The 24,705-nt window shown below is 34.6% G+C and overlaps 1 protein-coding gene across 3 annotated transcripts in view; it reads right to left on the bottom strand.

Moving 5' to 3' along the window:
• Positions 1 to 7,683: 7,683 nt before the first annotated feature.
• Positions 7,684 to 24,705, bottom strand: part of CDH2 (cadherin 2) — a 194,784-nt gene continuing 177,762 nt past the window's right edge. For 2 of the 3 annotated variants that reach the window (XM_015595694.2, XM_015595695.2), the window contains 2 exons: positions 17,808 to 17,972; positions 7,689 to 9,087 (listed from right to left, as the gene is read on the bottom strand). In XM_015595694.2, coding sequence (XP_015451180.1) covers positions 8,881 to 9,087; positions 17,808 to 17,972 — 372 coding nt within the window. In that variant the 3' untranslated portion in view covers positions 7,689 to 8,880. Of the gene's footprint in view, positions 9,088 to 17,807; positions 17,973 to 24,705 lie in introns of all 3 variants that reach the window. The other variant, XM_015595693.2, reaches the window with a different exon arrangement.

Genomic DNA, 24,705 nt, shown 5'->3' with positions numbered 1-24,705 from the left:
ATTGGAAAACCAAACTAGGTATGTTGGATAAAAACCAGAATAAAGATTCATCTTTCTTAGTGGAGAAGGATATGAGTTTCTCCTAGCAGACTAAATGTTTCCCCAGATTTTGAAAATGTTATTTTGATTTCCAGAATTGTTCAGCTTACAACTAGAAAACGAAACCTTTGGGCCAGAGATGGCAGGCGGATCTTGTTGCATGCATGAATGAGAGACTGTTGACAGTAGCTGATAGTAGAAAGATGCTTTGAGCAGCTTTCTAGGCCCTGGGTCAGCAGGGCACAGTGTTGCCTGCCTGGGACTTGGGAGAGAAGGATGAATAGGAATGCTAGAAATGTACCAGTTTTAGTACAAACAGTGAGAGAAAAGAACTTAGTAAATATAAAAAAGTATTTTAAAAGACTCTCTCTCATTGCAGGGTCTCTGATTCCTCTTCCTTCTGCCTGCATCTTCACTAATGTGCTCAGTGTATCACAGGATATGTAGGTTTCCTTGTAAAATATATGATTTATTTTTAAAATTTAGGTTGAAATAACAAAATTTAACTTCAGTATGTAAATTAAAGATATTTGACTGTGTTGACATCCAAAAATGGCAATCCCATATGGTGCAACCTAACATATAAATGAAACAGTGCGATAGAGCTACTTTTTCCTTTGTTCACACAGCCCTGTGGCTTTTTAGTCAATGCCTGATGTAGCCAAATGAAAGATAAGTGTGAGCTCAGAAGCCAGATAGTTGGGCTTAAATCTTGGCTCTACTACTTACTAGCTGTTAGTGGACAAGCCATGTAACTTCTGCTATGGCTTCTCCATCTAAAGAAACTGGGGAAAACAAAAGCGATCTTATATAACATAATACGTATTTCATAGGCTCAAAGACACTCTGATGTTAGTGCTTGTTACCAAAAGGCGTCAATGTGACCTTTCACACAACTACGGCAGCATGCCATCTGGCTGAAATTCACTCAATAGTTGCTTCTTGATCTTAGAATTGTTAACTTGTGGGGAAAAATGTAAGTCTGTTAGAAGTGATGACAGGGTAATTAACTGTATGTATTAAATGAGCTAATATGCCAAGTGAACAGAACAGTGTCTTTGCACATAGAAAGAACTCAGTATTATTAATCTATCTGTGTTGTTGAATGTGTATGTACGTATGATTTACTTGAACCTAGCAACAGTTCGAGTTCAGTATTATATCTAAGGCCATGCTTTCTCCAAACAGAAAAGAAGTCAACTTCAATTTGTAATGTTAACATGAGGCCTCGGAAGATAGGGCATTGATTAGGTTTGAATTACTCTGAAAGTCTCAGAGATCCTAGTGCTAAGTATAGAAAGTGAAAAAACCCTGGGGCAAAGGAAAAACCTTTCTCTTGGTCTGCAGTTGTTGATGCCTTTATTGATACTTAAAGATAAAGATGAAATTAAAATAAGAAGATAAACTAGTGAAACAAGAAAAACATTATTAAAATACAGTCTCAAGTAGTCCCCCAAATGTAGAAGCCATTTAAGATTTAAATAAACTAAATTAAAAAATATACTCATCCAATGGTCATGTTTCTTCTCTGATCCCAAATGTTAGTACAATAAATATCTTTACCAAACACGATAAGAAAATCTATTAGAAAAAGTAGAAACTCTAAAATTGTACTATGCAAACTATCTTTCCCACAAAGTTGAAACTGAAAAGATAAACTATTATAGATAAATGTATATGTATTAACATATACATACAAGATAAAGTTATATACATACAAGATAAAGTTGACATTCTTAAACCTGAAGTTACTTATTCAGAGTATGTTATTTGCAGAGGAAGATCAAGGAACAAATTACTAGAGTCTGACTGACATCCATTTAGTAATTAAATTTACCATGCATTCCTGACCATATATTTTTAAAAATTATTCTTGAGGTCAACATGTTCAAACTTTAAAAACTGAATAAACGAATCCAATATATTAAATACATATTAGTTTAGAGTAATAGAATACATCCCAAATGTCTGTCCACCATCGTGTTTCTGATTCTCAAGTATTTCAAGAGATCTGCTTCACTCCTCCCGACCCCCCAAGAGTAGACACTTAAAATAATCAGTATTATCATTCTGATGTGTACTTATGTTTAGTTAAAAAAATTAGTCAAGTATTCTCAAACTTTAAGTTGTACCTGTAGTCAGCACAACTATTTGTTGTAAAAGAAACGAAAGAAATCTGAATTTCTTTAAATTTACAAATAATCTTCCCTAAACTCATTTTAGCTGCTGTAGCATCATCTCTTTTTATATCCACTGAACTCTTAACTAGACTGGTTAACAAACAGAAAAAAACGGTGAAGTATGTGCTTTTATTACTAACCTTACAGAAGCTCTAATGATCAACGAAAAAGTACGTATCTACAGCAAGACTGATTTTGCTGCGAGAAAAAAAAGAGAGATATGGCTTTGCTGCTTTCTTTTTGAAATATCCTCCTAAAAGGAATCAATCAACTGATACTTTCACCAGGAAGGAGGGTTTTATTTGTTTGTTCTTGTTGTTGAGCACAAGATATTTGTCAATTTTTTATATATGTATTATCTATCATCTCGTATGAGTGAAAAAAAATTACAGTTCTGGACAGTATGAATCTCTTAGGTTTTCGTTTTTCCTTTGAATATGAAAATGATTTTTATTCTCCCAATGAGAGTAAACTATAGTGGATTTTAAAAAAACAAATGTAACACCACTAGGTAAAAATGAGAGACAAAAGTGACCCGACTTATTAATGCCTTTTCTGTTTTTATTCTGAGGTCAATTCACATGCTGGTGGCCCAGAGATACCCTGAAGAGCCACGTAAACAATCAGTGAGAGTGTCTCCTCTTTTGCTCAGTTCACTGAGGCCACCTCTAGAAATACATGATCTGAGGTTACTGATTACAAAGACACTGAATCGCAAAAACCAAATTATCACAAAGATTGATGTTTTGGCCAATCTTGTTATTGTGCTTGTTGAAAATGGCAGTGAAATAAAAAAGATTACATTTATATGTTGTTTACAAAGATGTAAAAAGTAATATTATTAAAAAAATCCTTAATAATAAAGAGATGGACCAAGCTTTATCAGGTAAATGCTAACCCCCACTCTCCCTGCCACCCCCCCAAAAGAAGACAGGTTTTGCTATATAAAAATTAGTATTAGACAAAATGGAATTTAAAGCCAAAAGCACCGAAAGTTGACAAGAGGATAGAACAGTCATAAGTTTGTATGAACATGGTGTGGAAAGCCACAAATCCAAAATGCTAGTGGGAGATGTTAGTAAACCTCTCTCAGAAACTGATCAATAAAAATAAAACATTAGGCATTTGAAAAACAAAAATAACAGGTGTAGAAAAATGCAAACCTATAATCAAGTGAATAAAAATGCTATATCAATAAATCAAAAAGCTAGTTCTAACAGAATAGACACTTTTAACTGATTTCCTGAAAAAGTGGGAAAAAAAGTAAAAGAAAAAAGGAAACAGCTTAATGTATGAAAGGTTTTTAAAATACTATGTGCAACTTTGTGAATAAATTTTTTAAAAGCTAGATCAAATAGACAATTTTTCAAGAAGAATGTAAATTATGAAAGCTGGTCAAAAGAAACATAATGGTTGAATAACACTAATTCCTACTGGGGAAAACCTATCCCTACAATAGTAAGGTTATAGAAAAATTCTAACAAATTTTTATGAATAGATAATCCCAGTTTATAGAAACAATTTCAGAGCACACAAAAAAATGGCAGTCTTCTTAATTCTTTATTTGAGGCCAGCATAAATCTCAGACTAAAATTGAGCGAGAATAGTGAAAAAACAGAAAGGTACATGAAAATCACATATAATTGAAAATTCCTAAATAAAATAGCAGCAAATCAAATACATCAGCCCATTAAAAGAATAACATTATGACCAACTATGGTTTATTACAAAAAAGTTTTATTCAATATTAGCAAGTCAAATGGAATAATTCACTATATTAATGGGTAAATATATTATCATCTCTATAGATGAAGGGAATGTATCTTATTAAATGCAACATGTATATTCACCAAATCTCAAAGTAAGCTAGATATATCATGAAATGTATCTACACTTAAATGTTATCTACAATGTGAAACATACAAAACCTTTCTATGATGACAAGAAACAGTAATGCTTATGACTGACATTACTACTAACTATACAGGCAATAAACTATTAATCTTGGAATGAAGGAAAAAAAACCCAGTCATTATTTGCAGTCATGATTATTTGCCAGGAAAATCCAAGAGAATCACCGAAAAGCTATTAGAATACAAGAGTAAAATAAGACAGAAACAAAATAAATAAAAGTGGATAAACTTTCAGTACAGCAGTAAAAAAATCATTCAATAAATGCTGTGAAAAATAGATTCCACTCACACTAGCAATGACAATTATAAAACTGTAGTAAAATGAGATGTTCGATGAAACTCAATGAAAATGTATATATGATCTAGAGAGAGAGAGATTACTTAGTATTGAATGAGATAACAGATGAAACTATTAACTTTTTATAACTCCAGAAAATTTCCTATGAAATTGTCATGGAACTAACAAAATGTTTCCATAATTTATGCGCAAAAGAAATGTGGAAAAAGAACATAGAAATTTTTAATTAGAAGAAAAGAACAATATGGGGAATGGCCTGTCACAACTGATATTCTAGTATAACAATGTAGTATTGTGCAGGAATTAAATTTAAAATATCAGCAGATCAGAATAAATGATCTAGAAACAAACACACACTTATATGGGAATTGTATATATGATAAAGGTGGCATTTCACATGATTGGATTAAGGATAGACTTTTTAACAAGTGGCGTTTGGAAAACAGACCGTGTTATCTAGAAATTTTTATAAAAGTTAGATTTCTACCTCATACAAAATAATTTCCAGGTGAATCAAAAGTTAAATAAATGTAAAACAATAAAAGAACAGAAAACAATATAGGATAATAATTTTATAATTTGGAGGTGGGAAAACCTCAAAAATCTAGAGTTACTACTCTCAGAGTAAACTATTTAAAACAAAAATTTCAGTGACATAAACATCATAGACAAATTTATAAGATTAGTGAAAGACCAGGAAAAATGCATTAAATGAGTTCTTACTAATTAATTGAAAAAGCCAAGTCATTTAATAGGGAAATTAGAATAGACAATTCAAAGAAATACAAATGTCTAATAAACATAAAAAAATTACCAGTCCATCTCATTAGTAATCAAGAAAATCCTAATTAGCACGAGATATCTTTTTTTGCCCATCATAGAGACACAACATTTAAACATGTGTAATATCCAAGATTGTTGAGGATGAGGGTCTATAGATTTTTTTATAGTGTTGGTGGGAATACCAATTGGTGTAGTCTTTAATTAGGACAATTTGGCCATGTGTCATTAAAATTTAAAATGCACACACATTTACCGTTTCAGAGATTCTAGCAATCTGTATGCATTCCTTTTATTGGCAATGTTGCAGAAGAGATCTAAATCACTAGGAACAACCAAGGAAAACGTGTTTCAGGATGGGGTCCGTAAACCACATTCATAATTATAGTTTTCAAGGTTTTATTACATCATATGGCTACAGTCATTTTACAGAGTACTTAAAACTCGTACTGTGGCCTCACTCAAAGGCTAACTTCCAAAGAAGAAAGAATAAGGCGTTGGCTAGATTGCCTTATATTTTGTGGTTACTATTTTCAGCTGCATAAAATCCTTTTGCCAAACGGGGAAGTTGCTGGCTTTTAGAAAGCCTCATCTTCTTTTAGCTAAAAGGCACTTTGAGAAGTAATGTTAAACCATTTATAATTTCAGCCATGTTTAATTAACTTCCACATTCTTTAATTCGGCAATCTCATTTCCAACCATCTCATGCAAAGAGACATGGAAGTTAACTGTAGCATTATTTTAAGTAGTGAAAAAAAAATTGCAAACAATAAACTACTTAGAAAATGGTTAATTAACTATTTGCCCATATTAAAGAATATTATGCAATTAAAAACATGAAAAAATTTCCAAGACATGTTTAGTGCAAAAGGCAAGTTACAGAAAATACATTGTGAAATCCCAGTTTCATGAAAACAAAATAAAATCTTTATAGAAATGTGTGTACAAAAATGCTTATTGGAAATGACTAGAAATTATACATCAAATAGTGAACAGAAGTTCCTTCTATAGCAGGATAGGTAGTTTCCATTTTTTATTAGTTTCCTAATTTTTTTTGAGAATGGTCATGTAACTACTTCTGCAAAAAAGTAAGTTTTGAAAAACATGAATGTTTACATTTAGTGATTGTGTATATATAGAATGTTTAAAGTTTATATGTATATATATATTAGATATCGCCTGTTATTATATATCAACCGTAAGAAAATAATTAGTAGTATTTACTAAATAATGAAATATTTAAAAGTTGCAATGTTTGAATTTAAAAAGATAGTTCAGTTTTCATTTGGATGTATGACAACATAGAGGCACAGTCTGAGAACCCATTTTAGAAAAGACTATTCCAATTAGCAAATTTATTAAGTTTCAGTATGAAAATTTCCAGAGGCAAGCTCTGGCATTTAATTATTAGAAAAGTAACACAATAGTACAGTTTATAGAGTAAGTTGACAAAAAACTAAATTTCTCTGTCTAATATAAAATAATCTTTTTATTAAGAAAAATGCATGATGTTAACTAGAGGAGATATAGTGTATAAATTTTTCAAACTGTACAGTAGAATATATGGTGTGAAAATGATCATGAAAGAAATAGAAAAATAGTGAGAATTCTTTCAAGTCTCTTAAAATTCACTTTTGAGTCATGGTAAGATACATGAACAACTTCATAAAAATTTAGTAGATTGTTTCCCTTTTTTGTCCCTGTGACTATATCAGGCTAATGCTGTATCGTAAATTTGAAATTTGCTCAGAGTATAGATCTTAAGTGTTCTCACCACACACACATATGCACGCACACACACACACACAGTAACTATGTGAAGTGACAGATGTATGAATTAACTTGACTATAGAAATCATTTCATAATGTATACATATAACAAATCATCTCATTGTACACCTTAAACGTATACAATTTTACTTATCAATTATATCTCAATAAAATTGGAAAAAAATGGTCAAGTCAACAAATGGAAGTCAGTCAAACCAAAGTATATATTTCACTACGTACATAAAATAATGGCTTCAACAATTGCCTGAGAATTCCGGGTATCCACTGCGGTTTCAGGGCCAGTCTCATAACTTTTTACTGAGGTTTTCCTTTTGCTGGTGCGCTAAGGAGAAAGGCCTAGTAGAGTCAGTATAATGACCATAAGCTTGAGCAGAAAGGACTTAAAGCACAAATGATATTATGAATCGTACAAAGTTCACTGAAGTTAAGGATGTGATTTGTATACCACCATCAGTATAGTCTATTCCTGTGTCACTTGACATTTTTCTCCTATGAGAATGAGGAGATCCACCATGATTCTCTGTTACTCACTGTTCACGGCTGACATGCTAAGGCTTCAATGGTGAATAGTGCAAGAACAAATACAAATTTTTGTACTGCTGTTTTCAATGAAACTTCAGTACGTGGGATTTTTGTAATATTCAAAGCATCTCAAGTAGAAAAAAAAAGTTCAAACCAGTCACCAGATCCAAAATTAGCATTTTATTCAGAATGCTGGGGTCAGAGGTGTATCATTTATATTCTGGTACACAATACAGAGGCAAAGCTGTTGTCAGAAGTCTCTCCAGTTTAAAAGCTTTTTTTTTTCATTTTTTTTTTTTAAAAACACACACTTAGTGCCACCAGTGTCAGGCCGCCCCTTTCTTTTCCTTTCTTTCCTTTTTTTTTTATTTTTTGGTACAAATTATGTAAAACATTTGTGCTAAGAACTTTTCTCCCTCCCCAAACAACAAAAAAAGAAAATAAAAAAAATTAAAAATTAAAAATTAAAAATTGAGTATTCTAACTACAGCTCAACAATTGAATCAAATGTCACTTTGTTTGTAAATACTTTATCCATAACGAAAGATATAAACATGCAAAAAACCTGAATCCATTGTCCAAATAATACATACACATGTTCTGAAGTTTCTTCACTTCTCCATAGACTATGCCAATAAAACATTATGTACACATATCATTTTTACAGTGAAGTGGAAAAAATACAGTAAATAAAAAAAGTGTACATGGATTAAGACCAAAATGTGTCTAACATTCTAGTTTATGAAAAAATTCAAATTTTGCTACAAATCGATGATATGAAAACTCCCTTTATTTGCAACCAGCTGCGTAAGTTTTAAGATTTTAGTGGAAAAAAAAAAATCTAAAGTCTAAAACTAGAAGTAATGTACATTTTCCAATCTCATGGTTTCATCCCCCAAGATAATAAAATCTCTCCATGAGTTTTTGTTTGTTTGTTTAATTCTGTATTTTAATAAAAGCAAATGCAATGTAACAAAAATGTGTTGAAGCATATCATGGTTTAACTTACTGCTCCCACCACAAAATATTTTGTCTTTTACTCATCATTTCAGAAATCAGTACCATTAAAGCCTTAAACATAAAACTAATTCCAATCTGAAAAAGGTACAAAAAGGCACATAAAATCCCAGTGCTTCTGTACTGTAAAATTCAAGTGTAACTGAGCTCAGTGTTTTTCCAAACAGTATTGGATCACTGATATTCCCTCTGAGCCCAAATTGGTTTGCAGCCTATGCCCAAGCCTCCAGCAAGCACTGTGCTAGTAGACTACAAAGTTAAAGCCTAGCTTCTGAATGCTTTTTGGGAATATCAGTTGAAATTGTTTGTACTTGTCCAAAAACCAAGTTCACCCTGAAGTTCAGTCATCACCTCCACCATACATGTCAGCAAGTTTCTTGAAGCGTGGCCCCCAGTCATTCAGGTAGTCATAGTCCTGCTCGCCACCACTACTTGAGGAATTAAGGGAGCTCAAGGATCCAGCGGTGGAGCCACTGCCCTCATAGTCAAAGACTAAGAGGGAGTCATATGGTGGAGCTGTGGGATCATTGTCAGCAGCTTTAAGGCCCTACAATTTGGAAAGACAAAGAAAGAATGAAAAGAGGGTTACAACTGGCAAATCCACAAGCAGATCCTTCTGTTCCCAAAGGATCAAACACTTATTTGTAAGTTTCTACCTGCAGACAACATTTTCAACCCATAGAAGTTGAGGTCATCACCATGTTTCAAAGTTAGACAAAAACTAACTTATGTCTTTCTTCCGCAAAGAAAGACCCCTAAGGAGTCTAGCTCAGTGAGGCCAATGGCAGGTGGTTAACTGGAGAATGTGTTTGTCAGATGACAAAAACAAATGGCTAACTGCTTGAAGCTGAGAAGGGAGAATCTTAAATGAAATCTGGTAATGCATCTGTGTAATAGTGCATTGGGCAGGAATAGTTTTGAGTGGGTAATTATTGGTGGAGTAAGTTACATGAAATAAGACACAGGGCTGTGAAATCATGTGATACACGGACCCTAATTTATCCAGAGTGAGAGTCAAAGGATTTTGACAATGAACAGGTTGAATATGAATTATATGCAAGACAAAGAAAGGGACATACATGTGAGTGTCCTATAGTTCTTTCTCTCTACAAGCTTACAATCTAGCATAACAGGCACTACTATATTATGAAATAAATGATAAATAAGAAACAAAACTATGAAGGCTAGGCGAATGTCATCAAAGTGTTAAAAGAAAATTCAGACAAGCACTGATATCTAGGCGTTCAAGGAGGAAGTGGCATTGTATTTGACCTAAATTTGGAAGGATATCAAAGGAAGAATAAAGACAAGGCCAGATGTGATTACAATATAAGGAAGATTACTCATTAAATCATTTATGTTCTTCACAAATCATAAAGTGTGAAATTAATTGATAAATTGTGAGAAAAAAGTATTATTTTTTAAGAATACAGTGATTTCTAGCTCCCACAGGCCCTAGAAAAGTCATGCTCTAATATCTATACATAGGATATATACTGAGTGGAGAGAGGGAATTTTGAAACACACACACACACACACACACACACACACACACACACGCACACACGCACACTCCTAAAAAGAATTTAAAAAATAAAAACCAATGTAATTATTATCTATAAACTTAACTCCTATAAAAACTTTTAGTATATAATTCATATATCTGCAGTTAATTCATAATTATGCTCTACAAAACTTTTAAGGATTTAATACTAGGTCCTTTTGGCGTTTTCTCTAATTTTTTCCCAATTACATTCTAGCACTCCCAAGATCTACCAACATCAGTCTCTAAGCAATCATTCTCTTTTTCCACAACTCTGCTTTTAAAATGCTGGTGGGCTTATGGTGGTCTCACTTATCCAAGATGCCATGGACCATCCTATCTTAGATCAATCCTTCTGATCCACATGTATTTTATGAGGACATGTATGTGATTTTTATTTTTTCACCCACAGTTAACATAACTTGAGAAAGAAGTAAGCCTTTGTTTTGTAAGCCAACAATGCTTTGGAGTTGTTAGTTACTGTAGTCTTAGTTCGCAAAAGCCCAAGAAGTCATTCATTCATTTTGTTTGCACTTATTTATTCAATTCAAGACATATTTATTATCTATAATGTAATGTATTCTGCTTAGTGTGAGGACACAGCTGTTGATAAGGTAGATACAATGCCTGCCTTCCTGGAGTTTATATTCCTATGTTAGCATGTGCCCTCTTCCTTTTCCCTGTGAAGTCTAGCAACTGTAAATTTAAGCGACTCCTTTTGTTCACCTAATTAATCACTTAATTCCTTAAGTGATTCCTTTAGTTTAGCACTGTCTAATGTGGGTCCACACATGAACTGGACCTAAGAAAGATCTGAAGAAAAATCAAGAAAAATCAAGGAAATTCTTGATAAGTAAAATGGGTCTCTGAAGACAAATATTAAGTTTTCACCATGACCTTAAGTAAAACTGCTTTATAATACAGACAACAGGGACAGTGGCCAAGGTTACTGTGTTCAGGTCATCAATTCAAATTTTAAGCGAAAATACATGCAGAACACTATCCAATCCTTAAGGTGTCAGCACCAAACTGGAGTAATGGAAAGGTTGAGACTAAAATTAGCTCTAAAGAATCGATGGCAGGGAATCAAGTCTGTCTGGATTCAGTGGAGAGAAAAGCGGTGGCCTGTGTTTACTGTGACTTGGGAATAAACACTAGAAGCTGTCTGGTCTTCACTGCTGTGTTAAAGGACCAGAGACTCTTCATCAAGTGTAAGACACCTAATTCAATTCCTTAAAATAAATATAATGCTAGTGATAATCTAGTCCCATAGTCATTATTGAGAGTCTCAAAAATATTTGTTTCTTTAAAAATTATTTTTACCTCTTGCCTTGGCTTTCTAAATATCCTGGTAATTATCGAATCTATGTTTTCTTTTTTTAAAAAAGTTAGGCCATAAAATCCATGAGAGATCACTGTGCTATGCTAGAGCATCACACACTGTCTCAGGTTTTAATAATTATAAAAGGGCAAAAACCACTGAACTTTTCAAGAATTCTTAGGCAAGCCATCTTTCTAGGCTGAAGGTTAGTACTTTAAGTCCCTTCTACCTGGATAGCTCTGATTTTTATCCAAGAATAAAATGGGACTCTTGGATGAGGCATTATATAAACCCTGGGTACTATTTTGGTAATTCTAAAAAATCATAGTCAAATCCTGAGCAGCTGACAGTGACAGGCATGAAACCAGAGTGAATGAATGTACAGAAGAAATCCAGTGGGCCACAGAACCTTCTGGTCCGCCTTTACTGATTCCTTTATTCTTAGGTGCGGACACCTTTTCACATGATGTGTAACAAACATACTGCTGTCAAGTTTAAAAACTAACTGCATGAGTTTTCTCTCATCAAAGTTTGACTAAATCTAGAAGAGCATGTGCTTGTTTGGCTATTCCGGGACACACAGGTCTTGAACTCTGGATAAATCCGAACTATTTTCTATAGTTTGAGATGCCTCTGAAAAATGAAAGAGCTGTGGTTCTTGCTTAATTCTTGCTAGGCTTATACTTACAGACTTCTGATCCTATGCTTTATGAGTGCAGACATGCTTTTATAGGGACTACAGAACCCACATTCTTCAGTGGAGGAGCCCATGAGGGATATGAGAGGAAAGAGGTGCTACTGATTCCCCGACATTCTGTCTTCTATTGTCTCAGTGCCACTGCCTTAGTCGAAGTCCTCATTATACCCTCCCTGGACGACAGCAAAAGCCGTTCTAACTTGTCTCCTGTCCCCAGCACTATTCCTGCTTCTTTTCTACAAGCCACTATTGGTTTCTCCCTCAGACATTATTTGATGTCATTCTCCCAAGTAAAATTCTGATTGCTCTCTATCACCTATAAAAGTATTTCCCAAATAAAGGAGGAGTTCCTCTGGGAGTATGCAAGATGATTTTTAATTGGTGCACAAGCACTTTAAAACAATTCCTTTTATTTAAATATCTTAAGTTAAAAATTATAAGTTTAAGTAAACAATAGCTGAAGTTTGCAGACATGAAAAAATTAGAAGGTGTTCCTCAAATACCTGATATTTGGGTAGCCTATAGGATAAAGTCAAAAGTCTTCAGAGGCACATTCAATGAACCTAGACTGTTCCCCTACTTCTCTGTTTCAGCTGGTCTCAACTCCAGCAACCACAACTGATCTGATCACCAGAATCTCCTCTAACCTAAAAATGTCACGTGCTTATGTACCTCCATGCTATGGGCGTATTCACTTTCTGCTAGCCGAAATGTGTTTCCCTTTGTTTGAAATGTCTTCTCTCATATTTCTCCATCTGATTAATATTCATTGATTCATCCATCCATCCATCCATCCATCCATCCATCCATCCATCCATCCAAGCCAATTAAAAATGTCACTCCTAACTACATGAATTTCCCCCCAGCCATGACTGGAAATAATTCCTGGAGTCTCTTTGGTCCCCTTTAATTTTATTGCCAAGTTTTGGTTACACTAGATTGTGACATCCCTTTCTGCAGAGGTTATCTGTATTCATTTCATATCCTACTGTCCAACACAGTGCCTAACATCGTGCAGGTATTCTACGAGGTAACTTTGTACTGCTGTCCTGAGTAGTTTTTAACTTTGTACTGCTGTCCTGGGCTTAGTTTTTTATACAGCATCTTGTTCATATTTACATTTACTTTTAAGAAGCAGCTAGGATCCAGGTTTAAATATATATGGACATACAGGTATACCATGTTTACATTACAGTGGAATTCTGTGACTTATCAACACCCACATTACTAAGTCCCTCTCCGGGAATTTCATTTTACTTAAAGCAATTTTTTTTTGCAAGAAGAGGTTTTTATTTTTTTTTATTTACAATTAGAGGGCAGCAGAAAGTTTTCACTCCTGACAGATAACTTGTGATAGTAATTAATATGACAGTGATAATAATTAAGAGATTTTGTTATGTGACAGGAACTACGCCAAGTATTTTTACATGGACTATCTCATTTAGTCCTCATTGCAATCTTAAAAAGTAGCTCTAGTATTATCCTCATTTTATATATCAGAAAACTGGAAATCCAACAGGTTAAATCCAAAGATCCTGATCTTGTACAAAGTAACAGAGTTGTTAGGTAAGGCAACTGGATTTGAACCCAAACACCCAACTCTTTTAAAAGTGGATGGAAGTATTTTAAAAAAGGCAAATTAAATTTAATAATTAGGAGATAAAAGGCAAAAGTTTTAAACTTTAGTAGTTTCAAACAAGTTATTCTAGAAGTGCCCTCCATATGTTTTAAATGATATTAATCAAAAGTCAGTCTTTTAACAGAAGTATGCCCTTGGTTTTTATACTTCTGAGATAAAGAAATATATAGGATTAGTAAAGTTCTTGAAGGTATGCTAATACCTAATGTCAGGCTGAGATTAAATAAATTTGTTTCAACTTATCACCCTCTGAAGGTTATGTTTAAAAATCTCAAAATAGAATGAAATTCTCTAGTTGAAATTCAAAAATGTGTGATTTGTTTTACTTTACCTATCAGACTGGAAATATTATCATTTTTGATATTCGAGGCAAAATTCATTCATTATTTAAATAAACAAACTAGAAAGTGTTCTCATGAGCTTACCTATTCCTCACATCTATAAAAGACACTCCAATTATAATCACTACTATATTATTCTTACTTTGGAACATTCAGTACTATGTTAAATCAAATAAGAACTGGAGATAAAGAAATCTGTTTGCATTTTAAATGTTTTTATAAATGTATTTATAAAATATGCTCAAGTTCTTTCTAAACACCATCAACTGTTTTAAAACTTCACATGTATTTATTTTTATCCATCCAGTTACAGGAAGATATTGAGCAAGTCTTCATGGTTGTTTTAGATGGAAGAATCCATGTGGCACGTATGAGTGTTATTTCTGACTAAGGGCTGGTGACAGTTTCATCTCCCTGAATTTTCCTGCAGAACTGACCATCACATCCCTGGATAATCTTTTTAGTTGCTTTCTGTGAAACTTTAACCTCTTTTGACTTTTTTCCTGTGTCAAATGTAGGGCATTACTGTGTATAGATGTTTAGTCACCCTTCTCCTGCCCTGTTCTCTGTCTTATAATCACATTCAGTGTCATAGACTCAGTGCCATTTGGGGGACGATTTCCAAATGTTATTCTTTCATCCATTCATGTACTCACCAAACCAATGTGTCCCTCACAGCCTCCCTGGGATATGGGAGGGCTCTGGCGGGAGGCAGAAGGGAAAACATTGGGATAGGAGTTCTGAAGAGAGGTGAGTCCTGGGTAAGATGGGAGGCCACTGCATGGTGCCTACTCTGCACCGTATACCCGAATCCTTCTTGGAGTGGTCAAAACTTAGTGAAAAAACTAACATCTAGAAAAAGGGTGAGGGGCATCCTACACAAAAAGAACAGCATGAGGACAGACACTAACATGGAATTATAAGCTGAGCTTAGGAACTACAAGCAGAGATCTCTGTTGCTTGTCTGTAAGATGCAGGTTGGGGAGAGGCCTGAGGTGAAACTGGAATGCCAACCAGATGCAATGGGTCTCCTATGCCTGGCAAAGTAAAGCTTCAGGTATCAATGTTTGTTTAGTAGAAGGACCATGCTAATAGCAAAGTAAGCAGCACACACAGAGAATCCAGATCTAATTTCTTTTTTTATCTACATATCATTGGCACAGTTATGTAACACACAGTAGACATTCAAGAGTTATTTGCTGAATGAATGAGTCTAAACTAAGCTCAAGATGATTTCAAAATGAGCCATTTTTAACAAACACAGACAATCTCCAAATTATGAATTGATTGTATTCTAGAAGTTAATCTGCAAGTCAGTTGTTTGGCACAAAGTTTTTCATATAAGTATTGACATAAGTTCCTTATGGCTTCAAGCCACTTTTTAGGCTCTGTACTTGGGCACTGTTTTGGGGAAAGTAAATTCCAAGTGGAAACTCCTACTGTAACTCTTTCTATTGTGGCTAGAAGGAAGAGTTGGATAACTGAATCTTGTTAACTAGATCTGCTTCTTTACCTACTGAAGAAAATCCAGTTCCAGTAAAAAAAAGATGAATGAACACATGCATAGACACAAACACATACACACGAACAAATGCAAGGTACACACTAAAACACCACTTGGGACAACCAAGTTGTTCCAAGTTACATTTTCTGAGTAATATAGTGAAAGGCTCCTGACTTGGGCCCTAGTGAATCCCCATCGACTGCAAATCGGGTGGTGCTCAAAATTTCATGCCACATTATTTAAATTCCTTAAAACAACAAGAGCTCTCAACATACTAGATTCTTAGGTTACACAAAGGTGAACAAGAAATAGTCCCCGTCCAGAAGAGAACATATATGCTTCCTGGGAAAGAGAAATACTGACAGTTACATTCCAGTGGTGGGGGCTATGGCATAAGCTTCTTTTGACCCTTCCCAGAGGTATCCAAGAAGCCTTCACAGAGAAGGAGATGTTTGAACTGAGTCTGAAGACTGAATGGTTGTCTCCATCTCCATGATGGTCAAGAAGGTAAGGGCTTTGCAGAGTTACTTTATAGTCAAAACTATGATGCTTTGAGAAACTGTAAATAGCGGGGCTGCAGCACAGGAAGGGGATGTGGTGGGGGTAGAAGGCAAGAATCAGATTACATACAGCCTTACAAGTACCACTTACTGCTTCATCTTTATCACTGAGAAAGAAGCACGTCATGGGTGGGATGAAATCTCACGGAATACTGATACTTCAGGGACAAGTGGAAGCATTCAGTTAAGTATTTGTTGAATCATACTGAAGTTAGAATTTTTGCTTTTAAAAAGTCCAGTACCTACATCTACATTCAGAAGATTCACTGTATCTTGAAACCTGACAATTACAAGAATAACTCAACAATTTCTCTTGATGACAAAAACAATAAGTAAAATCATCGGTACTCTTACATCTTCAAAACAATCTGGTCATATATAAATATTCCTGCAAATTCCTCTAACCAGGACTATGTGTAATATACTGGAAAAGTCAGGGCATATTTTTGTAGATAAAGGAGTTACTGATTCTTTATTGTTTTTGCCTTCTATCAGCTTTTAAATCATGTCTACTAAAATTAACCTATTACCTATTTAACAGAAATAAAAATAGTATGTTCAGAAAGCAGCATACACTTTGGAAATATACAATAATAATAGTTGTAAAGATAGATAAATATTCTAACTTTGCTTCAAAATTTTTTTTTTTTTTACAAACTGTAAGTATATCTAAAAACCTAAGGAAAACTGATTATATATACATAATATACAACTATTTCAAGGAAGCCCAGGAAATAGGACTCTTATTAGCATATGACTGAAGGTAATATATATGACAGATGCATTCCACTTTGTAATGCACTGAGACCAATTCTGATCTTGGAGATACTGAGTGGGAGAATATGGCCAGAGAATATGAGATCTGCCATATATTCACAATTAATATCAATATGTATTGCTCCCTTATACTTATAAATAAAAATTCAAAAGCAGAATTGCAGTAAAACTATAGACATGATCAAAAGAGCAGCATAAATCATTTTACTTCAAAACTTAAGTATTAAATGTAGCAGAACTCTTGGTCAGTAACAAACTAAAAGAAGGCCATAATAATTTTAACAGTGGAAATCATATGTTATATTCAACAGAGAATTAGCTGCCTCTTACAGAAGCTCTTAAAACTCCTCAACTAGACAAGTATTTAAATCACTTACATAATATTTAATATAGCTGCTCTTTCTACTAATCTCATTTGATGGAACTCTCTAGTCATTGGTAGGTGCTGAATTCTCACCATTTGTGGATTCAGAGTACATACAGTGTGAGGAAAATGAAAGTGAACTATTATTACATTCATCAGTGCTAATAAAATTGAAATACACTATTTAATATTGTTAGTCTATTTATTACTTTTAATCTAGGGAAAATCCTTTTGGAGATAGTATGGCTAATACATGATATTATACATGAATTCATGGTAATATACATGAATGTCATTTACAAATGCAGAATATTACTTGATCTCTTTTTGGCTGATCAAAGCAACGGAATCTGTTCTCTGTTACTGAAGCTACGTTTGCTTACAAGGAAAGAAAATTTAAGAAAAACAAGTGTGTTTTAATGGACAATAAAGCAGTATTGCAAGCAATTTGTGGTCTACATAGAGCTAACCATCAGTACAAAATAAATGCCCTTATAAAGAAAGCGAGAATCTCTTTGTACCTCGTTAATGAAATCCCCGATGTCCCCAGGGTGCGGAGCTGCAGATCGGACAGGGTACTGAGGCTCGGCGTGAATGGGCCTCTCATCCAGTCGTCGGATTCCTACAGGCTTGATGGCATCAGGTTCCACAGTATCAGGCTGCTGAAGCTGGCTCAAGTCATAGTCCTGCGAAAGACAAAACCAAAAACCCATGATAGATGTGCATAAAAAATGGAAAATTACAACCTTTGTGTTTGAACACATACCCAGAATGCATAGAAATGAGCAGAATTTAACATAATGGAAAAGTTGCCACTATGAGTTTTTCATGTTATGATTAAATATTTCTTTCACACAGCTCTTTCTTCTGTGTTTTTCATTTCTACAGTCTGTGCTCCATCTGTTTTACTATGTTCCTCATCAGTTTCCAATGGAAAACAGCAGTGACACAAGGTCCTACTATAAAATGACTAAAAAACTGACTAGAAAATATAGTTGTACCATAGAAGTGAAGGTAATAACTATGTGTTGATGGGGTTCAGGACACACTACCCTAAAATATGGCGCCTTGGCATATTAAGTATCTTAAGTTGAAGTAATTTTTTTAAAAATGGGAGCAACATGAAGGTCACTCTGACCTCCCCCTGCTTCATCTTTTCCCCCAAAACAGGTTGTAAAACTCCCAAGTGAAAGGTCTCTTTCTTGTACCAAGAGGAGAGAAAACATTCTTATCACCAGAGACAGGGAATTTGGGGCCAAGAAATCCATACGAACAAACTTTGTCAAACTAACCCTTATCTTCCTAGCTACTTCTTCACCATTTACTAACTGTAGCCCAAACCCTGTTGTCTTGTCAATTATTGACCATTTTATTATTCCTTTTCTAAAAGGTATAAAAGCTTCCTGCTCTAGTCACTTCTTTGGGTCTTCATTCTCTTGTGAAGTCTCTCATGACTTTGTTAGTTTAATTTTCAGACCCAGGCAAAAACTCTAAGAGCATTGAGGAAAACTTTTCCCTCCCTTACGATGCTTTATATATGTTTACATATATATTTTTAAAATTTGATGCAGGTATGTTTTCTTTTTCCTCAAAAAAAAAAAAAGGCATTAGTTCATCAGGATTTCAAAGCCATTCTTCATTCCTCTCTCCCTTCAGTGGTCTAATGTAGGCAAAATATGTTTTTTCGTGGGCCTGGTCTGATCCATTTCCTATTTTTCTAAAAAACTGGCTTTTATATTTTAAAAAGGGTTATTTAAAACAAAAGTAACAACAAAGAAGAATGTGTCACAGAGACTGTACATGGCCTACAAAACCTCACTATATGGCCCTTTACAGAAAAATGTTTGCTAACCTCTGGCCCTGCAGTGCTAAGCCAGGGAGGGCAGTTTCCTTCCAGTGTGGCTCTGTGGGAATGTTTTAGAAAACAGCCTGTCCACCACTGCTCAGCACAGAGATTGGGCCCTCCGCACTATTTTCAGCTTTAATATCAGCCAGCAAGGCAAGAATGTATAAAGAAACTATCATGTGGAAATGCATCGAATGAATCAAAATTTCAGGTTTGGGCAAATACTTTGCAGTTTTCAAACCCCCAAATTCTGGTGATATAAAATGTCACATCCCCAGCTTACTGAAAATTCTCCAATTTAATGTTGACATTTACAGAAAGTACAGATTTTCTGGTACGCTTTATAATTCAGGCTTTATCTCTGTCTAAAACCAATTTAAAACTGTTTGTAGTATCTCTACAGTGGTTTTGATTTATTCAATGCTTGGATATTTACCACGTTCTGGCAATCTTCTAGGTGCTTTACATATGTTTGCTCATTTAATGCTCTGAACAACACTGTGTGGTATTAAGTTTTATTATCTCCATTTAAAGTCAAGGTAACTCAGCTTCAAATAACCCAAGTAACTAGTCCATGGTTCCAGATCTACTAAGACACAGAAACAGACTGACTCCAAATGTAAAAGACTTCAAAGCCTAGCTCTTTGCACAGTCATTACAAATGAGTCAAATCTGAGCAACAAGGTTGGATTTAGAGAGTAATAAACTAGATGGATGAGTGTGGAAGGTCAGGAATGTGAGTAATGATTAAAATAACAAAGGAGACAAAGAGGAGAAAGGTCACCAACATTCATAACCACTATGTACCAGGTACTATACCATCCTCTTAGTAAGTATTCTAATACTTTCTAACAAGCCTGTGAAGAATGTTTTATTATCATCTTTTTAGATGAAGAAATAGATTCGGGAGGGGTTGAGTAACTTGCCCAAGGTCACACAGCGAGATTGTGATGAGGATGGGAATCAAAATCAGGTGTGTTTGACTTCGAAGCGTTGATCTAAAACCTAACACAGTGTTCCTGACAACACTTGCCTAAACAACTCCTTACCAAGATATTCAGCTAACCTAACTGGCAAAGGCACTGAGGAAAAGCCCCTCCCCCTCAGCAGCGTACAGGTGATATGAGAGGTGAGGCAGGTGCACAGAGAGTAGGACAAGCCAGCCTAGCAAGTAAACTTGGTATGTTGCAAGTATAACAGGCTCAAGAGTGGGAAAACTGGCATTAGGTTTGAACCTGGAACAGTATATGGGCTAGGGAGAAAGGGTCATTCTTGAAGAATCAACAGCATGAGCAAAGGCGTGGGAATACTATTCTCTCTTGTATAATACGAGTATTTCATATCCTTATCCTGAATTATTAGATAATATATAGAGGACTAGTCTCTCTTGGATAATATGAGTATTTCATATTGTCCATACAGAAATTGAATGAAAATATCTTGATCTTGCACAAATGTGCTCCACTTAAAATTTTCTAAAATTTATGAGCTATTTATAGAATGTTAAAGGCACACAATGATATAACTAATGCGAAATGTTAAAATATTATAAAAAGTAAAAAGATTTACTTAGAAAATTTTAAATGCTTATACACCAAGAAACATATTTTTCCAAGTCATGTTTAATTGCTTAACTACAGAACATAACAGAATAGGGTAAATGTGAATAACTGTGCCTTCTGATAATTATCAAAGCTTTTTGTAAAAAGGGGAAAACACTGTAAGTATAATGATAAGTTAATAAATATTTTTGTGCTGAGGGTATAAAATGCTTTACTCTAAGTCTGAATTACATGAAATTAAGTAATTGAATCTTATGTTTAAGTACTGTTTTACATGGTGACATATTCCTTGATAGTCCTCTATATATTATCTAATAATTCAGGATAAGAATGCAAAGGAGTTTCTTTGGTATAACTGGAGAAAAATGAGCCAAGCGGGCTTTGCTTATGCTATTCTTTACCTAGAAAGAACTGTCTACCCTGATTTCTTCTGTATTCTCACTATATCCAAAGGTTACAAACACAAATACATTTTGGTTGGCTAGCAGTGTTTTAAAATTGTTCTAGTAAGTTGCCAATATTTCACCTGAAAATAGGAAGATCTGGCAAAATGGAGCTTATGCTCTGACATAACAATTTGCTATAGCTGATAGTAACTGTATCCTTAGGGTAAGGACAGGATTTCCACCCGGCTTGCTTCACTTATTACTGTATTCATATAGCAGCATATTAAGTTACAGGTTTTATATCTTTCTTTTGATACCCTTTTCCTACTAACTTAAGAACCTGAGAGCAGAAATAGTCTTTTAACATATCTGGGGTCCTGCTCAGTCTTTTCCACCATCAGTACATCAGGTCCACAGAAAATGCTCATTAAAAAATGCGTCGTGCGAAATAAATCAGAGAAAGATAAATACAATATGATTTCACTTATATGTGGAATCTAAAAAACGAAAAGAATAAACTAATAGAAAACAGACTCACCAATACAGGGGACAATCTAGTGATGACAAGAAGGGAGGGATGTTGTGGGGCTGGGAGAAAGGGGTGAAGGGTTAAAGAAGTATGAATTAGTAGTTTATAGATGGTCACAGGGAAGGGGAGCATGGCATAGGGAACGCAGTCAGCAGTAATGTAATGGCTAGGTGGAGAGCCAGAGGAGTGACAGAGTAATTGGGGGAATCATTTCATAAACTATACAAATGTCTAACCAATGTACTGTGTACTTCAAACTAATAATAAAATAAATGCTAAAAAAAAAATGTGTTGAATAAAGTCTCAGTGACGGTATTCATGCCAGATGTTCAAAAGAGTAACCAATTCGGAAATGTGCCTTAGCAGTTAATTCATAATAGTGAGACAGGGAAAGACCCTTGGTCTCACTGCTGACTTACTGCCATGGTGAGTCCCCCATAATAATGGAAATGTGTCATGTTCCTCAGTTACACTGGTATTTAAAAAGGCAGAAAAGCACTATTTACAGGAAGCTAGAAACTGGGCTAACGCACATGACTTAGTTTCTCTGTGATGGTTTCTCCTTGTCTATTACGAATATGGGCTATAAAAATAGGATTGTGGTAGGAAGCAGGAGGGAGTGGCTCCAGTCTCAGAAATGGACTTTTTGGTTCACATCCATTTGTGTGATATGGCAGAGGTCCTGACATGAGGGTCCAATTTTAAGCCTTTTGATAAGGGGTCACTCTATGTAAACCTTCTAAATTATATATCTTTACAATCCCATAAGGGTTTACTTAAACACACAAATTACAACATGTAGGATGAGAATTATAAAGAGAATTACAGAGACCAAAAACATTCTAAAGGTCATTGGGTTCATGGCCTTACTTCTGAAGACAAGAAACAACCCAAGAAGAAATCTTTATTTGGTTCCCAAAACTCTCTAGAGAAAAGGTGGATCTGAAAATTCTCTTTTGATTGTCAATTGTTACAATGTTAACTTTCCAAAGAAATTTATTTTCAAGTGAAGTCCAAGGAAAATCTTGTTTAAATTAATGTCTGGAACACGTGTTATTTGGCATTGACCATTAGAAGTAGGCACGAAATTAGGGTTTTTAGAATATTAACACTGCAAGTAGCAAAAACTTTTTTCTTTTTTTTTTGTGGTTTATGATTGAAAATGTCTTAAGGGTGATACAATTCTAGGTGAGTTATTAACAAGTCAGTCAGCAACTAAAACTCTGGTTTTGGCTTTTCTTGGAGGTTCCACTGACTTGCAATGATTTATAATTGGTTCAGAAAATACTATGAATCTACATTAAGGCATTTGGTTATGTTTAAATAAAATAAAATTTAAAAAGGCAGTAGTATAAATTGAAATTCTAAAATCCCAGGCAAAAATTTCAGAAAGCTACATTGCTAGGAGAATCTACAGAATTGCACAATTAAATCTGTTTTAGAGAGTAATGAAAACATTCATTTACAGTTCCACAAGTATTTAAGGAATGCCTACTGGGTGCCCAAGGCCATTTTCAGCTCTGAGAGTGTGAAAGAAGAAAATTAACCTTTACCTGGTGCCCATCATCTGTCAGGAATTATATTAGGTGCTTTCTCATGTGACATTTCATAAACAGTTGACCCTTAAACAACTTGAGTTTGAACTGTATAGGTCCATTTATATGCAGTTTTTTTTCCAATAAATACTGTAAATGTAGTTTCTCTTCCTTATGATTTTCTTAATAACATTTTCTTTTCTCTAGCTTACTTTATTATAAGAATACAGTATATAATACCTATAATGTACAAAAATGTGTTAATCTATTGTTTATGTTATCAGTCAGGCTTCTAGTCAACAGTAGGCAATTAGTGGTTAAGTTCTGGGGAAGTAAAAAGTTACAGCAGGTTTTTGACAGTGCAGAGGGGTCAGTGCACCTAACATCTCCCCACCCCTGCCGGCTGTTCAAGGATCAATTATACTTAAAGATCCTTCCAAGTGGGAATCGTTCTATTCCATTGATTACTGTAACTCAGAGAGGTTAATATTTGCCCAAGGTCACACACTCAGTTAAGCAGAGTGGGAAGATAAAACAGAGATCACCAGAGAAGCAAAATAAACAAAAAAGCTGCATCTTGTTGCCAAGGCCATTAAGAAAACACCAAATACTTACTGAGGGAGGAAACATGAGAGGTTTTAAGTGCTAGAAAGGGAGTTCAAGGTGGTTATGCTAATTAGGCACTGGGTCTGTGCACAGTTCGTTAAAACAAACCTCACTAACTTTTAGTCAAGAAGTTCTTCTAACAAGGGTCTGGCTTGTGGGGGTGGGGCATTTGAAGTTCCTGGTCCATTATCAGCTTTCACTGGTGAGAACCAGTGATGAAACCCAACAGCCAGTTTTGCTATCTCCTAGGCAAGGGCTGGTACAAGTGGAAATTTTTCTTTTATAGTAGCAAAGGCAAGTAACTTTAAAATTCCCATTTAGATAAGGTAAACATTTTTAATATCTCAAGAATGACTGAGAAAAATAAAAACACTGACATGAAAGTAAATGGACAAAATTCTGAAGGAAAAAAGTTATCTGCAAAAAAGCTGATGGCATAGGCAAAAAACTCTTCAGACAGACATAAAAAGGAATGGAAGGTGGGAGAGAACATTATTATTTCACCTTCTATAGCTCCTGGCATTAAAATAATTGAGTAAAATAGTGATAAGATGTCAACATATTACCATAGGATTGCTGACAAGTAACTCAAATATCCTTGCAAGCTTTATGTAAATTACATTACGACCTGATTTTCTTCCCCAGAGAAATACAGTTATGATGGTGACTATCTACCCAGGCAAAATGATGTGAAAAACTAACTAGATTCCATAGATTATTAAAGCCCCCTAAACAAAAGATTTGCTAAAAGCAATTCTGGTTCAAATAATAAACTTAGTAAAGATAAAATAACTTGGACACTTAATATACAGATGAAGGTCCTCCAGTCTCTATTTTCATTTACTACATTTTAACCTCACTGGATGGCCATTTTTCTACCTCCCACAAGGGAGATGGCAAAGTCCCCATTAAACATATTCATTGTTTCTGCTACCATGGTTTACTGGCAATGCTG

Source organism: Pteropus alecto, unplaced genomic scaffold (genome assembly GCF_000325575.1).
Source record: "Pteropus alecto unplaced genomic scaffold, ASM32557v1 scaffold146, whole genome shotgun sequence".
Taxonomy (NCBI): Eukaryota; Metazoa; Chordata; class Mammalia; order Chiroptera; family Pteropodidae; genus Pteropus; species Pteropus alecto.
The sequence above is the reverse complement of the archived record's forward strand: the minus strand, read 5'-3'. Positions and strand labels throughout refer to the sequence as shown.